The sequence below is a fragment of the Aquarana catesbeiana genome, linkage group LG04 (genome assembly GCF_042186555.1).
Source record: "Aquarana catesbeiana isolate 2022-GZ linkage group LG04, ASM4218655v1, whole genome shotgun sequence".
NCBI lineage: Eukaryota > Metazoa > Chordata > Amphibia > Anura > Ranidae > Aquarana > Aquarana catesbeiana.
This window is the reverse complement of record NC_133327.1, coordinates 96,590,596-96,609,950: the sequence shown is the minus strand read 5'-3', so window position 1 is coordinate 96,609,950 and position 19,355 is coordinate 96,590,596. Positions and strand designations below refer to the sequence as shown.

The following is a 19,355-nucleotide window of genomic DNA, read 5'->3' as shown; positions in this document are numbered from 1 at the left end:
TAAAAAAAAATTGGGATAACTTTACTGTTTTATTTTTTTTATTCAAAAAAGTGAATTTTTTCCAAAAAAAGTGCGCTTATAAGACCGCTGCGCAAATACGGTGCAAAAAAAAGTATTGCAATGACCGCCATTGTATTCTCTAGGGTGTTAGAAGGAAAAACCATATATAATGTTTGGGGGTTCTAAGTAATTTTCTAGCAGAAAAACCTGTTTTAAACATGTAAACACCTAAAATCCAAAACGAGGCTAGTCCTTAAGTGGTTAAACTGTATGGAGGGTTCTGTATTGTTTTGGATGCTATTGTGCATCAGTAAATTTACTTTTTTTTTTTTTTTTTTTCCCCCTGAGTTGAGGTTGGTAGCAAAGATGGCCTTCCATACAGATGTTTAGGAAGGCCCTCCTCTATGGCAATCCCTTACAGAAAATGTTAAAATTCACTACAATTTAATGTTTTAAAAGCAGAAGTGTAAATGGACCCTAAACATGTCTAAATAAAATTGTAAAAATTCCACTCCGTGCACTTTATCACTTTGTAACCAAATGTGAAATTTGTTTACCTAAAAGATTTACAACAGAAACGGCCAGCTGCTTGTTGGGTCATTGGCACTGAAAAAGTTCCAGAGATAATTGTGAAAAGGTTTCCAGCACCGTAGGAACACTTTCAGATTTTATTTCCTTGTTTTGAATTATTTTAGGCTGCTGATGGTTGATTTTGGTTCCTATAAATTGGATTATCATTTGACATTGTTTATTTCTGAACATTGCAAATCTAAAGGCAAGTCAGAGATGTAACTTTTCTTATATTTTTTTTTTTTGCTGTCACATTGGTGAGATTAGTGCTGTTTGATATGCAAATGACAGTGTTTACCTAATGGTGGCCCCAGACAATAGAGGATGCAACAATAGAGAAAGCTGGCACGCTCCAACCTTCTCCAGGTATCAGAAAGCATATCCTAATCAAAATGGATGTTTTCAGGCAATTCAGGTGTTTAGGCCTGTGTAGTAGGACAGGTACGCTAAAGACTTCTTTTACTGCTTGCTGATCAAGGCAAGAATCATAAGACTTTAGCCCATCTGACTTTTCTATTTCTTCTGAGGTGCCTCGGCTATTGAAGTCTATGGCCAGACTGAGGTGGTCATCTAATGTCTGTGGATTCGGTTGACTGTGGTTCTGGATCTGAGGGATGACTTGGATTCTGATTATGTGGAGAATTGTAGATTTAGTAGTGTTGGTATAGCAGATAGGCTCATCCGAAACCAGGGTTTCCTTCAGCACACAGATGAATTAGTCTAGTGAGTATAGATTTTAAAGCTTATAAGAAAATTGGCACAAAATAGTTCTATTTTGATGATGCGATTTACAAATTTTATTTTTTTATTATACTTGATAGTCAATGCATTTCGAAGGTAAGAGTCTACCTTATTCAAGACTGTTTCAGCCCCAAAGGAGGAGGATTTGGTTACCCCAGAAATAGATCAAATGTCCATGGGTACCTTAAGGCTTCCTGTAAATATAGTAATATGTGGCAGTTTTCATATAAGTCAATAGAGTACGGGGGTCTGCCTCAGTTTTTGGCCAGTATAGATCTTTGACAGTCATTCTTTCCTCAGACAGAAATCGATTCTTCCCTCGACTACTTGAAATGGTAAAAAAAAGTAGAATCTTCACGTGCAAGAATTGTACCTCCAGCGGGTCAAAGAGGTCTGGAACAGCCTGACTGATCCAATGTTGAGCATTGTTTGTGATCTATGTCGCTTATAAAAGTCAGGCTGTTTAGGGTCACCCTAGGTGTGGACATTTTCCACCGGTGGAGTGATAACATTTTTAATAAAGCAAAGGTTGTTGCAGTGAAACTCAAGGCTTGTGAACTGAAGGAGCCCACAAATTATTGCAAGCAGAGCACGTGTATCTTTTAGCCTTTTACAAAAGCTTACCTTTCTTATCAAATGCGTTAGTTGGAGAATGCTATCTAGCCCACAAAAAAGACAACTGTTGTGTAAACAGGCTCCAATTGTTGCTTAGAAAATGCAGTATTGCTGTGCTTTTTTTATGTAGTGATGCGAGTTTCTGTTGTCCTTCTACTGTAGTTGTGTGTTTTTTTTTTTTTTTTTTTTTTTTTTTTTGTGTTCTATTCTAATTAAACCTATAATACTGTTTTCTTGGATACAACTGATCTGAATTGTAGGCTTTCATTTTTGCTTCATGCAGCAAAGATTCTAGACCTTTTTGCAACTATCGCTGAATATATTTATTACAAATGAGCAGAGGACTGCTGTAGGATAGGCTTTTATGAGGTCGAGTGGCATAGAGGGCCCACTTATTTAGTTTGTACTGGGATGGATAAAAATCAATGATTTAAAAAAAAAAAAAAATCACTTTTTTTTTTTTTTTTTTTTTATCAAATTTATTTTATTAAATGCTTTTGGAGTAAAAATCTATTTTAAGATACATTAATGATTAAGTTTATTCAGCATGAAATGGAGCTTAGTTATGTAGCATGAGGCTGTATAGTCTGCAATATTTTCATTTTTGGTTAACTCATTCAATGAATGCAAGCTGAGATAACATGCACTGCATTGATGCATTCACACAATTTCACAGTAACTGTGAGATAAAACAAAGTTTAGGAATGTTTATTCCATTGTTTTGCAAATCTATGCATACTATATGATTGCATTGGTTCTGATATCGCTGTTTTACTAACCAGACAGCTTATTAATATAAATTGGAAACCTTCATTTTGTTTGCAAATATTAAAGACTCTAACTACCAGCAAGAATAAGTCCTTACATTTAAAGAGCACCTGTCATTTCAGATCCATCATGGCAGAGCCCAGGGTTGCCAACCGCCAGTAAATTTACTGACCGTTTGTAAAAATGAGTCATTTTTTTTTACAACTGCCAGTAAATATCAGGGGCTGATAATTTCATGCTGTGTTTTGCTTTTTACATGTAAATCAAGCAAATTACTTTGTTATAGGTATTGTCAGTGTTTCCATATCACGTTTATACTGTTCAAATATTCACTGTGTTAGTTTTCAAGAGGAGTTCTGGAATTTCTCAGGTCGGCAGTAAAATTTCCATGTTTTGTCAGTAAAAAATGCTGAGGGAGGTCAGCAACCCTGGTAGCGCCTGTTAGTGGGCATCCACTCACCTGCTGCCGCCACGTCCCTCACCTTGTTGTGTCACTGCCGCATCACCAGCCATCCCATTAAATTGAATGAGACTGTCGGTGATTCAACAGAGGGTCAGAGGAGGAACCGCTGTGGGACAGATGACAGTTACTCTTTAAAAATTATGATTTAAATCAAATCCACCTTGGTTTGTACCCAGACGAAGCTTACAATCTTTTGATCCAACCACAGTCCTACAGCCACACAATCAAGGGACCATTTTAACCAGAAGCCAATTATCATACCAGTATGTTTTCAGACACCGTATTGAAAATGAGATCTTTTACAAAAACCACAATTTCCAAAAATACCCTACGAACAATATATAGTTTCCCCAGTGGGATTTGATCAAGGGAACTGTACAGCTCTATCTACTATGTCCCACTGTCTAAAGCGGTATTAACCACTTCCTGCCCAAGGTACGTCCCAGGACGTCCTTGACTTTGTGGTGGTATATCTGATGCCTGCAGCTACAGGCATCATTCAGATATCGGCTTTTTCAGCCGGCGATTCCCTACACAATCAGCTGTTCCACCGCTTGATTGTTCTTAAGGGCGGTGGGAGGGGACACCACCCTCCCGCCGCCCTCCGGTGCTTCTATCGACTCACTGCTTCCATTGGTGAGTCGGAGACAGGATCCGCCGGCCCCGGATGGTGATCAGAGATTTCTGGCGGACCAGATGGTAGGAGGCCGGGCGTGATGTTATGATGTCACGCCAGGCCTCCGCATTCAAACGAATGGCACTGCCTCGGTTGGAAAGCTGAGATTGTTTTTATTTCAGGCTTCCCAGCCTAGAGGTGAGATGTGGGGTCTTATTGACCCCATAGCTCACTGTAAAGTGGACCGATCATGCCATATTCCTATTACAAGGGATGTTTACATTCCTTGTAATAGGAATAAAAGTGATCAATTTTTTTTTTTTAAAGTGTCAAACTAAAAAAATTAAAAGTCAAATTAACAATAAAAAAAAAATTTTTTTAAAGTGCCCCTGTCCTCGTGTGCTTGCACGCAGAAGCGAACGCATACGTAAGTCCCGCCCACATATGAAAGCGGTGTTCAAACCATACATGTGAGAGAAATAATTCTAGCCCTAGACCTCCTCTATAACTCAAAACATGTAACCAGTGAAAAATTTTAAAGGGTCGCCTATGGGGATTTTTAACCACTTCAATACCAGGCACTTAGACACCTTCCCGCCCAGCCCAATTTTCACCTTTCAGCGCTGTTGCAATTTGAATGACAATTGCGCGGTCATGCTACACTGTACCCAAACAAATTTTTTATCATTTTGTTCCCACAAATAGAGCTTTCTTTTGGTGGTATTTGATCACCTCTGCGGTTTTTATTTTTTGCGCAACAAATAAAAAAAGACCGAAAATTTCGAAAAAAAACAAGTTTTTCTTTGTTTCTGTTAAATTTTTTTGTAAATAAGTACGCTTTCGCCTTCAATAATGGGCACTGATACGGCGGCACAGATGGGCACTGATACGGTGGCACTGATGGGCACCGATGAGGTGGCACTGATGAGGTGGCACTAACGGGCACTGATGATGGGCACTGATAGGCGGCACTGATGGGCACTGATAGGTGGCACTGGTATGCGGCACTGATGGGCACTCATAGGTGGCACCGATGGGCACACATAGGCGGCACTGATGGGCACTCGTAGGTGGCATTGATTGGTATATATGGGTGGTACTGATGGCTACGTATGTGTGGCACTGATGGGCAATGACAGGTGGCACTGATGGGCAATGACAGGTGGCACTGATGGGCAATGACAGGTGGCACTGATGGGCAATGACAGGTGGCACTGATGGGCAATGACAGGTGGCACTGATGGGCAATGACAGGTGGCACTGATGGGCAATGACAGGTGGCACAGATGGGCAATGACAGGTGGCACTGATAGAGCATTGCTGGGCAGATCTGGGCATATCATGGACATAATAGTGCCAATCAGTGCCCATTTGTGGGCACTGATTGGCACAGATTGGGCACATGTGGATGGCCATGGGGTACATACCTGGCCATCCACGTTGCCCCTTCCCTGGTGGTCCTAGTGGCATCCCTGGTAGTCCAGTGGGGTGATCTGAGGGGGGGCTGCGCTGATAAACAATCAGCGCAGACCCCCCCTGCCAGGAGAGCCGCCGATCGGCTCTCCTCTACTTGCGTCTGTCAGACGCAAGTGAGGAAGAGCCGATCAACGGCTCTTCCTATTGACAGCGTGATCAGCCGTGATTGGACACGGCTGATCACGTGGTAAAGAGCCTCCACCGGAGGCTTTTTACCAAGATCAGTGTAGCGGTGTGTCAGACTGACACACCGCTCCACCGATCGCCGCGATGCGCGCCCCCGGGGGCGCGCTGCGGCATGTTATCCTGCTGGACGTCATATGACGTCCAGTCAGGATAACACAACCACTTCCCGGACGTCAATCCGCTATAGGGCGGGCGGGAAGTGGTTAAGTACCGAAGTTTGGCGCCATTCCACAAGTGTGTGCAATTTTTGAAGCTTGACATGTTAGGTATCTATTTACTTGACGTAACTTCATTTTTCACATTATGCAAAAAAATTGGGCTAACTTTAATGTGTGGTTTTTTTTTTTCCCCAAAAAAAAGTGATCGAAAAAATTGCTGTGCAAATACCGTGCAAGATAAAAAGTTGCAATGACTGCCATTGTATTCTCTAGGGTCTGTGCTAAAAAAACATATGTAATGTTTGGGGGTTCTATGCAATATTCTAGCAAAAAAATGATGAATTTTACATGTAGGAGAGAAATGTCAGAATTGGCCTGGATGGGAAGTGGTTAAACCCGAAAAACAAAAATTGAATATATTGAAGCTTACTAACACTTTAAATTTGGCTGCATTAGTTTCCTTTTGCTTGTCGTGTTTTCCTCCCCTCTTCCTTATTTTCACCTGGTGAGTCAACAAGTAATACACTTCCTGTCTTATGGTGTCTCCACTCTGGATGGAGGAGCTGTGGAGACACCTTTTGTACAGCAGCATTGTCAGTCTGGTGATAGGGTAGTGTTGGATGTAGTAACAGAACTGAACTCCAGCTAACAGATCAGTTACAGCAATAGTTCTTCCTTTTTTTTTTTTTTTTCCGGCATAAAGCTTTTACATGAATGTAGATAAACTCACTATATTGTGGTGCAAGCTGTCAAACAGTACCTCCTCTAAAATGGATGCTCCACAAAGTTTATTAAGAGGCTTGAGAAAGAGGCGAAGCAGCCTTGAAACATGTAGCCATACCTCCTCCATGCAAACCAGCGTCTGATTTCACACAGGACTTTCCTCTAGGTCAGGGATATGCAATTGGCGGACCTCCAGCTGTTGCAAAAAATAATGCCTCTGCCTCGGGGTGTCATGTTTGTGGCTGTCAGAGTCTTGCTGTGCCTCATGGGACTTGTAGTTCTGCAACATGTGTATGTGTGTTGAAAAATAACACCTACTATCAGTATCACCAGGTGAATATTAAAGGAAAGAAAGCCTAAAAAAAAATGAATGCAGAATTGTTAAGTTGCAATATAATACATTTTTCGTTTTTGGGTTTACCACCACTAAGGCTGCACAACCCAGTCTTGTGTTTGTGAATGACCTCTGAGGAGCATTTTGGGGCAGTGCAATGTCAAAACTCTGCTGGGCTAGGGCAAACTGTGGATTTGTATTGGCATAGAGTTCTTTACAACTGATAAAAGGGTACTGACCAAAACATTCACAATTTTGCTTAATCTGTGCTGGTTCCTCTTGTGGGATGTGAACTGTGGTACTAAGAACCCACTTTATGTGATGGAAAAGCCATGTTACTACAAAGACACATCAACATGTCATGTACGTACCACACCTCATGCACCTAAATGACAGAACAAACAGGAAGTTTGGGGAGTAGCCTGAAACCAGGAGTAACTTTCGTAACATAGAATGTAAAGAATAAATTAATTCAGTAAGATGTGTTTAAAATAAATGTATGTATATTAGCTGGGGATCTGTGATAGGACAATGAAGCCCTCATTACAATGGATATAGAAGCCTTCTGGTGCTCATTTAGTCAAATAGATCAAATGAAGAACAATTTTACCTCTCTGCTGTAGAGATGTATTTTTTTAATCTTACTAATGTTTTCATCTACTAGTATTGTTTTAATTTGCTAGATTGCAAACCTAATACTTTTATTACCAAAGTATATGAAGAAGTGCTGATCAAAGCATTTTAAGCTAAAGAATCCTGCTACCATGTTTCCTTATTGAATATAATACCCCATTAACTGCATCCAGCACAAAGAGCAGAAAAGTTTGCCTTGCTTGCAAATGGCAGCTTGTGCGCATTATTTTGGTTATAACAAACTGGGCCTGGGACCCAATATCTAGGAAGCCTTTAAAAGGTGCTAGATTTTTCAGCCAATGTCTGCAGGGTAAAACCGAAATCAAAGCATTATCTGAAATTTTGCTAAAATCTTTATTGTGCAGAGAATAGAACAGTTGCAAATCTTTAGCTCTTTTTCATGACTGCTGGGAATGCTTCGCATTCTCAAAATGAAATTGGTTCTATAACTTTTTCAATGTATTCCTATTGTTAACAATATCGATCTATCTTCAAAAAGTTTCCATGCTTTTTTTTTTTTTTTTTATAGTTAAAAAAAACTTTTTTGAAGAATATATATACAGTACTGTGTATATCTTTAAGATTCTGACGCCAGCCTTTTTCATTTTAGTAAACGGCCTGTGTTAGTACTTCAGAATGATCCCCTATATCAGCAAAGGCGATCATACACCACCGAGGACGAGGCGTGGAAAAGTTTCTTGGAAAACCCCCTGACCGCAGCCACAAAGGCCATGATGAGCATTAATGGGGATGAGGACAGCGCAGCAGCGCTTGGCCTTCTCTATGACTATTACAAGGTTTGTATTAATTTTTTTTCATTAATTTCCCATATTTATATAGACTCCACCTATAGCTCTGGCTAACACAGTAGATTGTTTTAAAAAAAGAGCTGGATGCATTCATAAATGCTCAAAATATAACTGGATACTAACATAGGTAATAACACCAGAGATTGTTGATCCAGGGAATATGCAATTATGTTTATGGGAGGGTTTGGCTTCCTCTGGATGTAGGATCCTGTATATGGAGGCTTTCTATTTTCTATTTTTTTTTCTCTTCTCAACTTGATCAACTATGTAACATCATGCAATGCTTTACAAAGTACACTGAACTATTCCTTGTAGGAGCTCACACTTTAATGTCCTTGCTATTCTTGCATGTATTAGAGCAAATTGACCTTCCAATGTGTTTCTGGCTTGTAGGAGAATCCAGAGCACAGGGGGATTATCTATCTATCTATCTATCTATCTATCTATCTATCTATCTATCTATCTATCTATCTATCTATCTATCTATCTATCTATCTTTTTTTTTTAAGGTTCCTAGAGACCGAAGACAGTCAGCCAACAAACAAGATCATGATCACTCTGAGGCAGAACATCATAAAAGGTTAGTTATGTGGAGGTGTTTAGTTTAAGTGTGTATATATGTGTGTGTGTGTGTGTGTGTACGAATGTATACCTAATCTATTTAACATCCTGTAAGATTCCATGTTTTTTTCTTAGCCTGAATTAGAGAAAGCTAAAACCTGACATGCCTTTGTAAGTGGCAATCTTATTTGATGGTTGGGTCCAGTTTACATCCATAGCCAACAGTTCATGCATTATTTACTACTTTCTAATGTTATTCTTTTTAGGTTTCTTCAACCAGGTTTGGATCAATTTGCCATAACCCACAGAGGCCAGTTAGAATTATTCTTTCAACGATCTATACTTCATAAATGGAAGTTTGGCCTTTGTGGATTATTGCAGTTTGCACTACAGACTTGTCTTTTGCATGTCCTATTGAAGAAGCCCAAACAATATGTTGCTTTAGCATGTTTCACAGTGCTTCTAAATTTTTCAAATTTCAAAATGGCTAAAATGGCATTAAAACCGTTGAACAGATAATAAAAAGGAGAGAAGGCCCTGCCTGCTGGAGCTTACTTTCTGTAGATATTTTAACGACCAGAATGGTACTTTATTGAAAACATAGGCGTGGTACAGATAAGTCACAGCAGTATACATTCACAGTAGCGCATGGCAAAGCCAAGAATGGGCAAACAATAGAATAGTATAGAAAAGGGTAATTTGTAGATATTTTAATTGTATATCATATGAATTTTATGAACAAATAGAAGGTTTTTAAACTTGTAATGTGTTGATAATTTTGTGTAAATCATAAATTTACTGTAAATGTTACAAGCGAATTAAAAAGTGTCTTTATGATCACAAAGGTGGTACTTGTATTTGTATGATTCTTTTAGCTGGGAGGCAGAAGGTGGTACTTATTACACTTTCCAAAAGGGTATTATTATGTGCCATGAGGGCATTTTCATGTAAACCAGCACAGTGAGCAAAATATTATTGCTCTGGGCATTAGGCTTTATCACAAACCCCTATAGTGCTGAGAAGAGCATATGGAGGTGGAACTGGCCACAGTCGTTTTAGGATCTCTGTAGACTTTGAATTCTAATTTTAATCAAATTTTGTTTTTCTTTTTCAAAGGAATAGCCTGATACACCTGAATGAGCAACCATTAATTTGTACTGCAGACAACAGAGTCCAGGTTCTAAAAACCAATGTGCCTTTTAATATTGTCCTTCCAATTGGCAACCATCTGGACAAAAGAGGACATCTGAGCTCTCCAGACACCACAGCCACAGTTTCCATTACATCAATGCCAGCCCATGGCATCAAGACAGAATCGGCAAGCCATGGCTTCACTGTGGACATCCCAACAAATGGCTACCATGCTGAGCCTGTGGAGCGCATTGTGACCTTTGATCGCAATGTTACCCCTGACCACTACAGCTCCAATAGCCAACCACCCAGCTCTCAGAGGCGGACTCCTGACACCACCTTCTCGGAGACTTTTAAAGATGATGTTCAAGGGGTAAATTATTTCTTCATCTGTTTTATTTAATTTTTCATTATGGCCAATAGGAAATGTTTAGACTTTGCATTTGCACATTGCTCTTTGACCTTTGTTTAAAAAAACAAAATAAAAAAATACACCTTCGTTGCCCAGATGTCCTGAACCATAAATGGTGCTGGTAGAACATTTTAGGACATGCGGGAAAATGCTGTCTACCCCAAAGATTTTTCTAGGAACATGAATATTTAGATTGTCTGTCTGTTAGATCCTGCCCCCATTTCCAAGATCAGCCAGCCAGGGATGTAAAATGGTCTCATGGTTTCCCTAGTAGCAATTTGGTTTCTGCTCGACCAGGTGCTGACCACCTGTCTGTAGATTGGCTTTAGAAGTCTCTCTCCCTGCTAAGATTGGTGACACAAAAACAAATCCCTATATTGCTTATCTCTGCTGTTTTTTGATCATTTATTATCCTTTTTTGTTTACTTTTTTTAAAATGCGGTTTTTGGTTTGTTTCCTCAGGTTTTCTTTCCATCTGACCTCAACCTACGGATGAGTAGCGTCAGCTCTGAAGACTACGGTTTTGATCATGTTTCTGGGTATTTTGTTCATTACTCACATTTATTAAAGGAATTTGCATTCTATGATATATACAGGGCTGGGCAATTCATTTTCTCTAAGGGACCATATGAGAAACTGGGACTGTCTTGGAGGGTTGAACCAAAGTTTAGTGTATAGTAAAAAATCTGATTAAACCAGCAGCCTTAGGTGAACAACCCTAGACTGGGAAGGTCCATAAATACAGTATGTAAGCATATAGAAAACAAACACCCGGCACCAGGAATAATGGGTACAACTGCTTATGAAATAGTGTGCACACTCACAATTATTAGAAGTAGTAATGAAGAAATGTCCCCTGCTGGTCACAATGTTGGTGTAGTGCAGGCTGGTAAAAGTGGTGAGGGAGCTGACCGGCACAGGGATGATCTGCGAGGCTTGGGGAGATAACTGTCAGAGCTGCAAGCACTGTGACTGGAAGGAGAGAGCCTGAGATTGGTACAGATAAGATTTCTGCAGATCCTGGCCTGGAGTGAAGAACAGGTGCATGGCTCCTGGGGTTTGCAGCGTGCAGGCGCTAACATAGAAATTAATTGGCCGGATAGCAGAGTAGTGGGAGAGTATTGGGAATCAAGATTAAAAATGTAATGCATTGCAGCTTACCAGGCTGCATTCGTTTTCATTTTTTAGGCTAAGCATATTTTCAATGGGTACAGACCAGATCTTGATCTTGCTAGAAATGCTAACTTCCTGTGAGCTTAACTACAAGGATAAACCAGTTCACTTTTGAAAACTACTCTTCTCCCTATCCCCAATGTATTGAAAAAAAGAGACATATTTGAAGTCTAGCCTAGGTGGCACTCCATTAGACAATGGGCATGTAAGCAAAGGCAAACAGGGACAGGAAGTGTTAAATGTATTTGATTACCAGTTGAAATTAAACAGGAAAAGAGCCTATAAAAGAAAACCAATGATGCAAACACATCTAATGACTGGTAACCTGCGTAATATTTATTTCTGCGTTTTAAAGTAGTTGTAAAGGCTCCTGGCTCCTCCGGCCTTCCAAGTGCCCCCATAGCAAGCCGCTTGCTATGGGGGTACTTCTGCAGGCTTGATCCCAAGCCACACTGTGTGCGTCTATTGACACACACATTGCTGCTCAGCCCTGCCTCCTGCTCCCTTGTCACTGAATTTGATGGCCAGCAGCAGGGCCAATGGCTCCTACTGCTCTCACTGAGTCCATTGACAAGGGAGGGAGGGGCACAGCACTGAATTGAGAAGGGGCTCGGATAAGTACTTAGGGGTGCCTACAAGTAAAAGGTTTTTTTTACCTGAATGCAGTACATTTTTGCCTTTTATAACCCCTTTAAGTATGATTTTTAATGTGTACATTTTTGTTATGGGTTTCTTACAGACTTGTAATCTGTGTTTTGTTTTGTAGAAATAACTTTGAATATACGCTTGAAGCCTCAAAATCTTTGCGACCAAAGCCTGGAGACAGCACAATGACCTATCTAAATAAGGGCCAATTTTACCCCATCACACTGAAGGAGATTGGCAGCAATAAAGGGATACACCATCCAATTAGCAAAGTCCGGGTAAGTCTTTGTCATTGACAATACAGTAAACCCCTCGCCCTAAAATTTTTCTTTCTGCTTCCAAAATTGTCTTTGAAAAGTTCTCAACACAAGGAAAAAAAATTCTGTATGTGATCACAATATGTAAAGGCTGGGCTTGGGCAATATTCCCATGAGTTCTTTACATAAAATACATCCCTGTTTGCCCTGATGCCAGCTACCCAGTTACAGATGTATGGAAACTGCTAAGACTGGATGTTTACTTCATTTTACTCTTTGCTGTCTTCCAGAGTGTTATCATGGTTGTGTTTGCTGATGACAAAAGTAGAGAAGACCAGCTTCGTCATTGGAAATACTGGCATTCCAGGCAGCACACTGCCAAACAAAGATGTATCGATATAGGTAAGCTTTTAATGGGCAACAACCATTGAGAAAAGCTGCTTTGTGTTCAAGATGAATCCTGATTACCTAGTGCATGGATGTGGGATGTTCCGGGCGCTTGTTATGTTATCTGGGGCGTAGTACGGCAGTGTGGGATGTGTTCGGAAGTGCTCGAAAGGTAGCCAGGACCCGCGTGGAGCACAAGTGGCCGGCATTTGAGGCCGTTCGTAAGTAGGAGTCATTCGTAACTCGGGGATTGCCTGTATGATGACATGATTTTTTTTTTTTCTTTTTCAATTGGTCAGTTAAAACTGACTTCAAAATTGGTTGAATGCTGAATTGTCCTCATACATTTCTGATACTGGTGTCAGAATCTCTGTACTTGAGTTTTCTTTTCTGCCGTTTATTGTAGCCAATACTTACTCTTCCTGTAGTAATTTTCATTTTACCCTATGGAAAATACAGCCAAATAAGTGAGACATGATGTTTGGAGGCAAAAACAAAAATTCTGGAAATAGATTTTGCCAACAAGGGATTGATAGTCTATCCGTAGCTTAAATATTTTTGATCCTTCCTTTGCTGAAAAGCTTTTGGTTCCTCCATGTTACTTGCCATGTGATCCTTTTGGTGAATAGTGTAGCCTTTTGAAGTTGGATCAGTCACTATAGAGTTGTCAAATATTTTACATTTGACCTGACTTCTGATTGTTTTACAGCTGACTACAAAGAGAGTTTCAACACCATCAGCAACATTGAAGAGATTGCCTATAATGCCATTTCCTTTACCTGGGACCTCAACGATGAAGGCAAGGTATGTGCAGACTCTTCATGTATTTCGTTTTCTTGGTATCCTTATTAAACTGGGTGTGTTGAATTTATTACCATCCTAAGCTGTAATTACGGGTGTGCACTCCTGAATCAATATGTAATCTGATTTACTGCTGTAGCTACTTAAGTTTTTTTTTTTTGTTTTTTTTCCTGCAGACTATCATTAGCCATTTTCTTACTAGCAGACTATAGAATAAAGCTTTTTAACCAGTGGTAGTTTACCCACAGGGGCACCTCTGAATGGGTCAAGGGGTACTGTTCACTTGTTTTTTGCTTTAAATAAACTAAAGGATAAGAAAAACATGGTGGCCACCATAGCTAGTCTCTCCTTTTTGAAGCTGCTATTTATTTGGCTATAATACTGAACCTCAATTTTCAATACTTGAGCCATTGGCCTGAAAAAAAAAAACATGCAATTAATGACGGACATTTTTGTGATTTACATACATACCTATGCCATATTAAAAGGCCAGGAACGTCACTTAATTTCCTTTTTCAGCTTTAAAGCTGCCTGAGTCATCTCTATGCTCTTTGGACAGGGGTGGTGTTCAACTGAACAGTCAAGTAGTAGAAAGGTGACCTGTAATGCTAAATTAAATGTTACTTGCCAAGTGATGGTGACTAGGATGTGTGAATCACAAGACTTGCTGAACAGATTTACAAACTCGTTTGAAAGTAAGTGTGTATAAATAAAATAGCTGGGAGAAAATCTCTACAAAGTGAAAAGTATTTGTCTCTAAATTGTCACTGGAGCATTGGAAGATTTTTCCTTCAGCTCATACTCTGGTAACAAAATTTTATTTATTTTCGTCACCTTATGCATCGGTGGCAAATGGTCATTACAATAAGTAGAGAGGGTGGATTTTCCCAGTGGGGACAAAGACTGTCATGAAAACCTGGTGGGTTGTAACCCTTTCTTACTCTGTGTAAAACCTTAAAAAAAAAAATGTCTATATATGCTGTTTTATAATAGTTTATATACATTTAAACTGCTTACCTTTTGAGTTCTGCTTTAAATGGTGGTTTGCTGCAATATTCCACAAAATGTACTGAAAGGTGGGTTTATACTTTAAACACCGTATTTATGGTCATCCTCATTAATCGGCACATGGCTGCCTTGCTCTAGGACTGGAAGTTTTTGATCTTGGTCTGTGTTGTGTGTGTGTGTGTGTGTGTGTGTGTGTGTTTTTTTTTTTTTTTTTTTATAGCCTTGCTCCCCCAGTCTGCTAATAACTAACTTAATCTGTTCTAGTAAACTAGTGACTTGTCGTGACAAGAGGCCGGGCACGCTGCTTGTATGTAAACACATCCATCTAATGGAAAGTTTCACTTAAGGGCTGTTATTTTTCTACGTATTCTTTGATATGGAAATCATTTGTTTGTGGTATAATAGTAGATATTATCCCAAAGTGGTTATGTACACACAGGGGAAAGGCGAGTTTCGATCTCCTTGGATTGAAATGGGGAACTGCTAGCTGGGAAAGCCCATCACAATGGACCATAGAATAGCAGGCGAAGTGTTTTAGTCCTAAAAAGAAGCCGCTCTGTCTTTCTACTCCTTCTCTGGCAGTGGATTGTCGCACTTATTCAGCTACACTCTGTGCTATTGTAAAGGGGCCAACCGGCTGCTTGGAAGGAGGCGATGAGGTGAATGTCTGGGAGAGTTCATAAACAAACACTGCGCGGATTGTTGAACTTGCTTTCTCATCAGTTCGCCAAATACAAAGACAAGGGGAAAGGAAAAGAAATGTATGCTGAACTCAGGATGCTTAACCCATTCTTTGACAGAAAGCCGCAGGCTTTTTTAACAAAACGAGAGTGGAAAAACATTGAGCACAGCTGATGACCCTGGGGGCACCAATTGAGTAGAGGCTGTGTGCCTGGGGGACCCCTTGAATTCTAGATGTTGTTTTTTTTGTTTTTTTTTTGTTACACCTGCTTAGGATAAAAGTATGTTTCTGATTAACTGTTGCTGACAGCACCTTTTTACATTTTTTTTTTTTTTTTTTTCCCTGCACTTTGCAGACATTTTCTCCAGCAGATTAAAAAGCGAGTTAGATGGACCTAACAGAACAAAATGTAATGGGCAGTATAACCCAATGTGAATGTAGGCTAGTGTGCGATTCTGATTGGTTACTGTAGTCGCTTGTGCCGGTTTGCTTAAAGTGGATGTAAACCCGAAATTTTTTTTTTTTTTTTTTTTTGATATCGTACTGTAGAGTATACGTTTTCCTATCATTTGAGCCCAGTCTTGCCACACAGAGTTAATCCATCTCTGAGCAATCCTCTTTTATTGTTCAATGAGAAAAATCTTGACAAACTGAGAAAAACTTTGTCAAATCCTCCCCCTTGCTGTGAGTGACAGCCTAAGACACAGGCATGATTTTTTAATTCCCTCCCCCACTCCTTTCTTCAGCAGCTCTGCAAAGAATGGCTGTTCCACACCTCAGCATGATTTGGCATGCTGAAGTCATGTGGTTACTTTCCTGTCTTTTCACTGGATGTTAGAGATCATAGCAGAAATACACAGGAGAAAATGCATATTGACAAGGGGAGTGTAGAGGTGGGCGGGGGGTCTACTGACATCACGACTCCGCCCACCGAGCTCCAGACAACAGACCCCGCCCACAGAATATGCAGTTTTCGGCTCTCATAACAGACAGAGGGGAGACATTTGACAGGTAAAGATACTTGCAGGAGGCATGTATATCCTTATAGATAACCCCTATGGCAGTAGTTTAGAAAGGATGACATTGGGTTTACATCCACTTTAAGCTATATAAGCATTTAAAGAACTGATAGTTTAAAGACTAGTGCACATGGGCATTTCAGTTGAGTCAAGTCTGTTTTTAAGATCATGCTGTGCTTTTTGCTTTTATTCCTTCATACAAGTTAAAATATTACCTAAAAAAACAAATCTCCTAAAAACTTTTTTTATCAGCACAAGGGACAGTGCTTAAATTCATTGAGAAGTGTGACTTGTTTTGGTGGCTTCTGTCTTAGTTGAAATGTTTAATCTTTGGCCACCCCCTCGTCCAATACCACTGCAGCAGTAACCTAGTACTGTGGGGGTTAATACAAGCCAGTGGGCCTGTCATAGGCACTAGTCAAGAGTGCCAACTATGCCCACTCTTTCTACCCCCTCCTCCATTCATAGAAGCTGTGAATGGAGGAAGGGGGGAGGATTGTGGTCATAATCAGTACTCTTGATAGGACAAAGTCAATTATAAATAGTGTGTGTGTTTGTGTGTGGTTTTGTTTTTTGTTTTTCTTCTCACTTTCAGTTCCAGTGAGTGTGCTCTGGACAAAAAGGGGTGAAACTTCCAAGCAGCAATAATATAAAAAAAATGGAAAGGACCTTGAGTTGCCTTTGGTTAACTGGCATCTGGAGTGTTCATTCAAATTACCCCTCAGGATCCCTCCAGTTCCATATGTTCATATGTCCAGTGCACAGTTCAAGAGTACCAAGTCCTGATGAGGAGGGGCCCTTTGAACCCCCAAAACATGTTTGTTTTTTATGATTTAAGATTCTATATAAAGTAAAATCTGGACGTTATACATTCTGTTTTTTGGTACTTTCCTCCATGCTTACCCAGTCCCTACGTAATCACTGTGCTGCATTTTTCACTCTCCAGTCACAGGCTGCAGAAGAGACCAGACCTGAGTTACTTAACTGCAGCAAAAAAAAAAAAAATCAGGTGTCCTACCTTGCCGGACCACACTGTGGTATGTGACAGAGCTGTGTAAAACTCAGAACCGGGTAAACGGAAATAAAAAAAATCATTTGTGAAATAACATGGCTGTCATATGTAGTTTTATCTTTTGTATTTCGTCTTTTGCTTTTGAAGGGTTGTAGGATTTTCCTTTTGAATTCCAGGATCCTTTCTGAACCCCTATACCAAGCAGTACCTTATGCCATATGTCTCTGGCAGGAAACCTGTAACATCATTGGCGTTTCAGGCATTAAAGAGGCTGGCTTAAAGGCTTCTTTTACATCACAGCCCCATGTCCACCATTGCACAATTGGTGACCTGTATAATTATACTGTCACTTCAGCGCTACAGGGCCCCATTTACATTCCAGTATAAAGACATGATGAACAGCAGTGATGATCCCTTGTCGTGTAGATGACTCCTCTACATTTATCTTTCAAGGAGGTAACACACGTCATCATGGAAGTTTATTTAGTATATCATTAATTTTGAAGTATTTGGTGCTCCCAGTGATCCGCCATAGGCTCCTGTACCTGTAAAAGGGTTAATTGCAGTGTTTATTTACTTATGTATCACTGTGTATTCATTGCTTTAATCACTAATTGGCTGGGTACTGTGACTGTGAACATCAAGGGATTAATTTAAAGAGATACCACATGAATGATGCACCCTTTCTTATAATAAGGCGTTGCCTGTTGTGTTTTTTTTTTTTTTTTGTTTTTTTTTGTTTTTTTTTCTTTTCCTACTTCACAGTAGTTTTGTAGATCACATTGTAAAACAGAATAGGATAGGCAGAATGTATGTGTGTATATTATATATTTTGTGTGTGTATATACAGTGGGGACGGAAAGTATTCAGACCCCCTTAAATTTTTCACTTTGGTATATTGCATCCATTTGCTAAAATCATTTAAGTTCATTTTTTTTTCCTCATTAATGTACACCCAGCACCCCATATTGACAGAAAAACACAGAATTGTTGACATTTTTGCAGATTTATTAAAGAAAAACAGAAATATCACATGGTCCTAAGTATTCAGACACTTTGCTGTGACACTCATATATTTAACTCAGGTGCTGTCCATTTCTTCTGATCATCCTTGAGATGGTTCTACACCTTCATTTGAGTCCAGCTGTGTTTGATTATACTGATTGGACTTGATTAGTAAAGCCACACACCTGTCTATATAAGACCTTACAGCTCACAGTGCATGTCAGAGCAAATGAGAATCATGAGGTCAAAGGAACTGCCTGAAGAGCTCAGAGACAGAATTGTGGCAAGGCACAGATCTGGCCAAGGCTACAAAAAATTTCTGCTGCACTTAAGGTTCCTAAGCGCACAGTGGCTTCCATAATCCTTAAATGAAAGACGTTTGGGACGACCAGAACCCTTCCTAGAGCTGGCCATCTGGCCAAACTGAGCTATCAGGGGAGAAGGGCCTTGGTGAGAGAGGTAAAGAAGAACCCAAAGATCACTGTGGCTGAGCTCCAGAGATGCAGTCGGGAGATGGGAGAAAGTTGTAGAAAGTCAACCATCACTGCAGCCCTCCACCAGTCGGGGCTTTATGGCAGAGTGGCCCGACGGAAGCCTCTCCTCAGTACAAGACACATGAAAGCCTGCATGGAGTTTGCTAAAAAACACCTGAAGGACTCCAAGATGGTGAGAAATAAGATTCTCTGGTCTGATGAGACCAAGATAGAACTTTTTGGCCTTAATTCTAAGCGGTATGTGTGGAGAAAACCAGGCACTGCTCATCACCTGTCCAATACAGTCCCAACAGTGAAGCATGGTGGTGGCAGCATCATGCTGTGGGGGTGTTTTTCAGCTGTAGGGACAGGACGACTGGTTGCAATCGAGGGAAAGATGAATGTGGCCAAGTACAGGGATATCCTGGATGAAAACCTCCAGAGTGCTCAGGATCTCAGACTGGGCCGAAGGTTTACCTTCCAACAAGACAATGACCCTAAGCACACAGCTAAATAACAAAGGAGTGGCTTCACAACAACTCCGTGACTGTTCTTGAATGGCCCAGCCAGAGCCCTGACTTAAACACAATTGAGCCTCTCTGGAGAGACCTAAAAAATGGCTGTCCACCAACGTTTTGCCATCCAACCTGACAGAACTGGAGAGGATCTGCAAGGAGGAATGGCAGAGGATCCCCAA

The 19,355-nt window shown here is 40.3% G+C and overlaps 1 protein-coding gene across 2 annotated transcripts in view; it reads left to right on the top strand.

Annotated features, from left to right (window-relative positions):
• The window catches only part of GRHL1 (grainyhead like transcription factor 1), a 51,365-nt gene that overhangs the window by 12,853 nt on the left and 19,157 nt on the right, over positions 1–19,355 (top strand). For both annotated transcript variants that reach the window (XM_073625401.1, XM_073625400.1), the window contains exons 2-8: positions 7,894–8,080; positions 8,602–8,672; positions 9,770–10,157; positions 10,659–10,735; positions 12,136–12,292; positions 12,562–12,673; positions 13,368–13,462. In XM_073625401.1, coding sequence (XP_073481502.1) covers positions 7,894–8,080; positions 8,602–8,672; positions 9,770–10,157; positions 10,659–10,735; positions 12,136–12,292; positions 12,562–12,673; positions 13,368–13,462 — 1,087 coding nt within the window. The remainder of the gene's footprint in view (positions 1–7,893; positions 8,081–8,601; positions 8,673–9,769; positions 10,158–10,658; positions 10,736–12,135; positions 12,293–12,561; positions 12,674–13,367; positions 13,463–19,355) is intronic.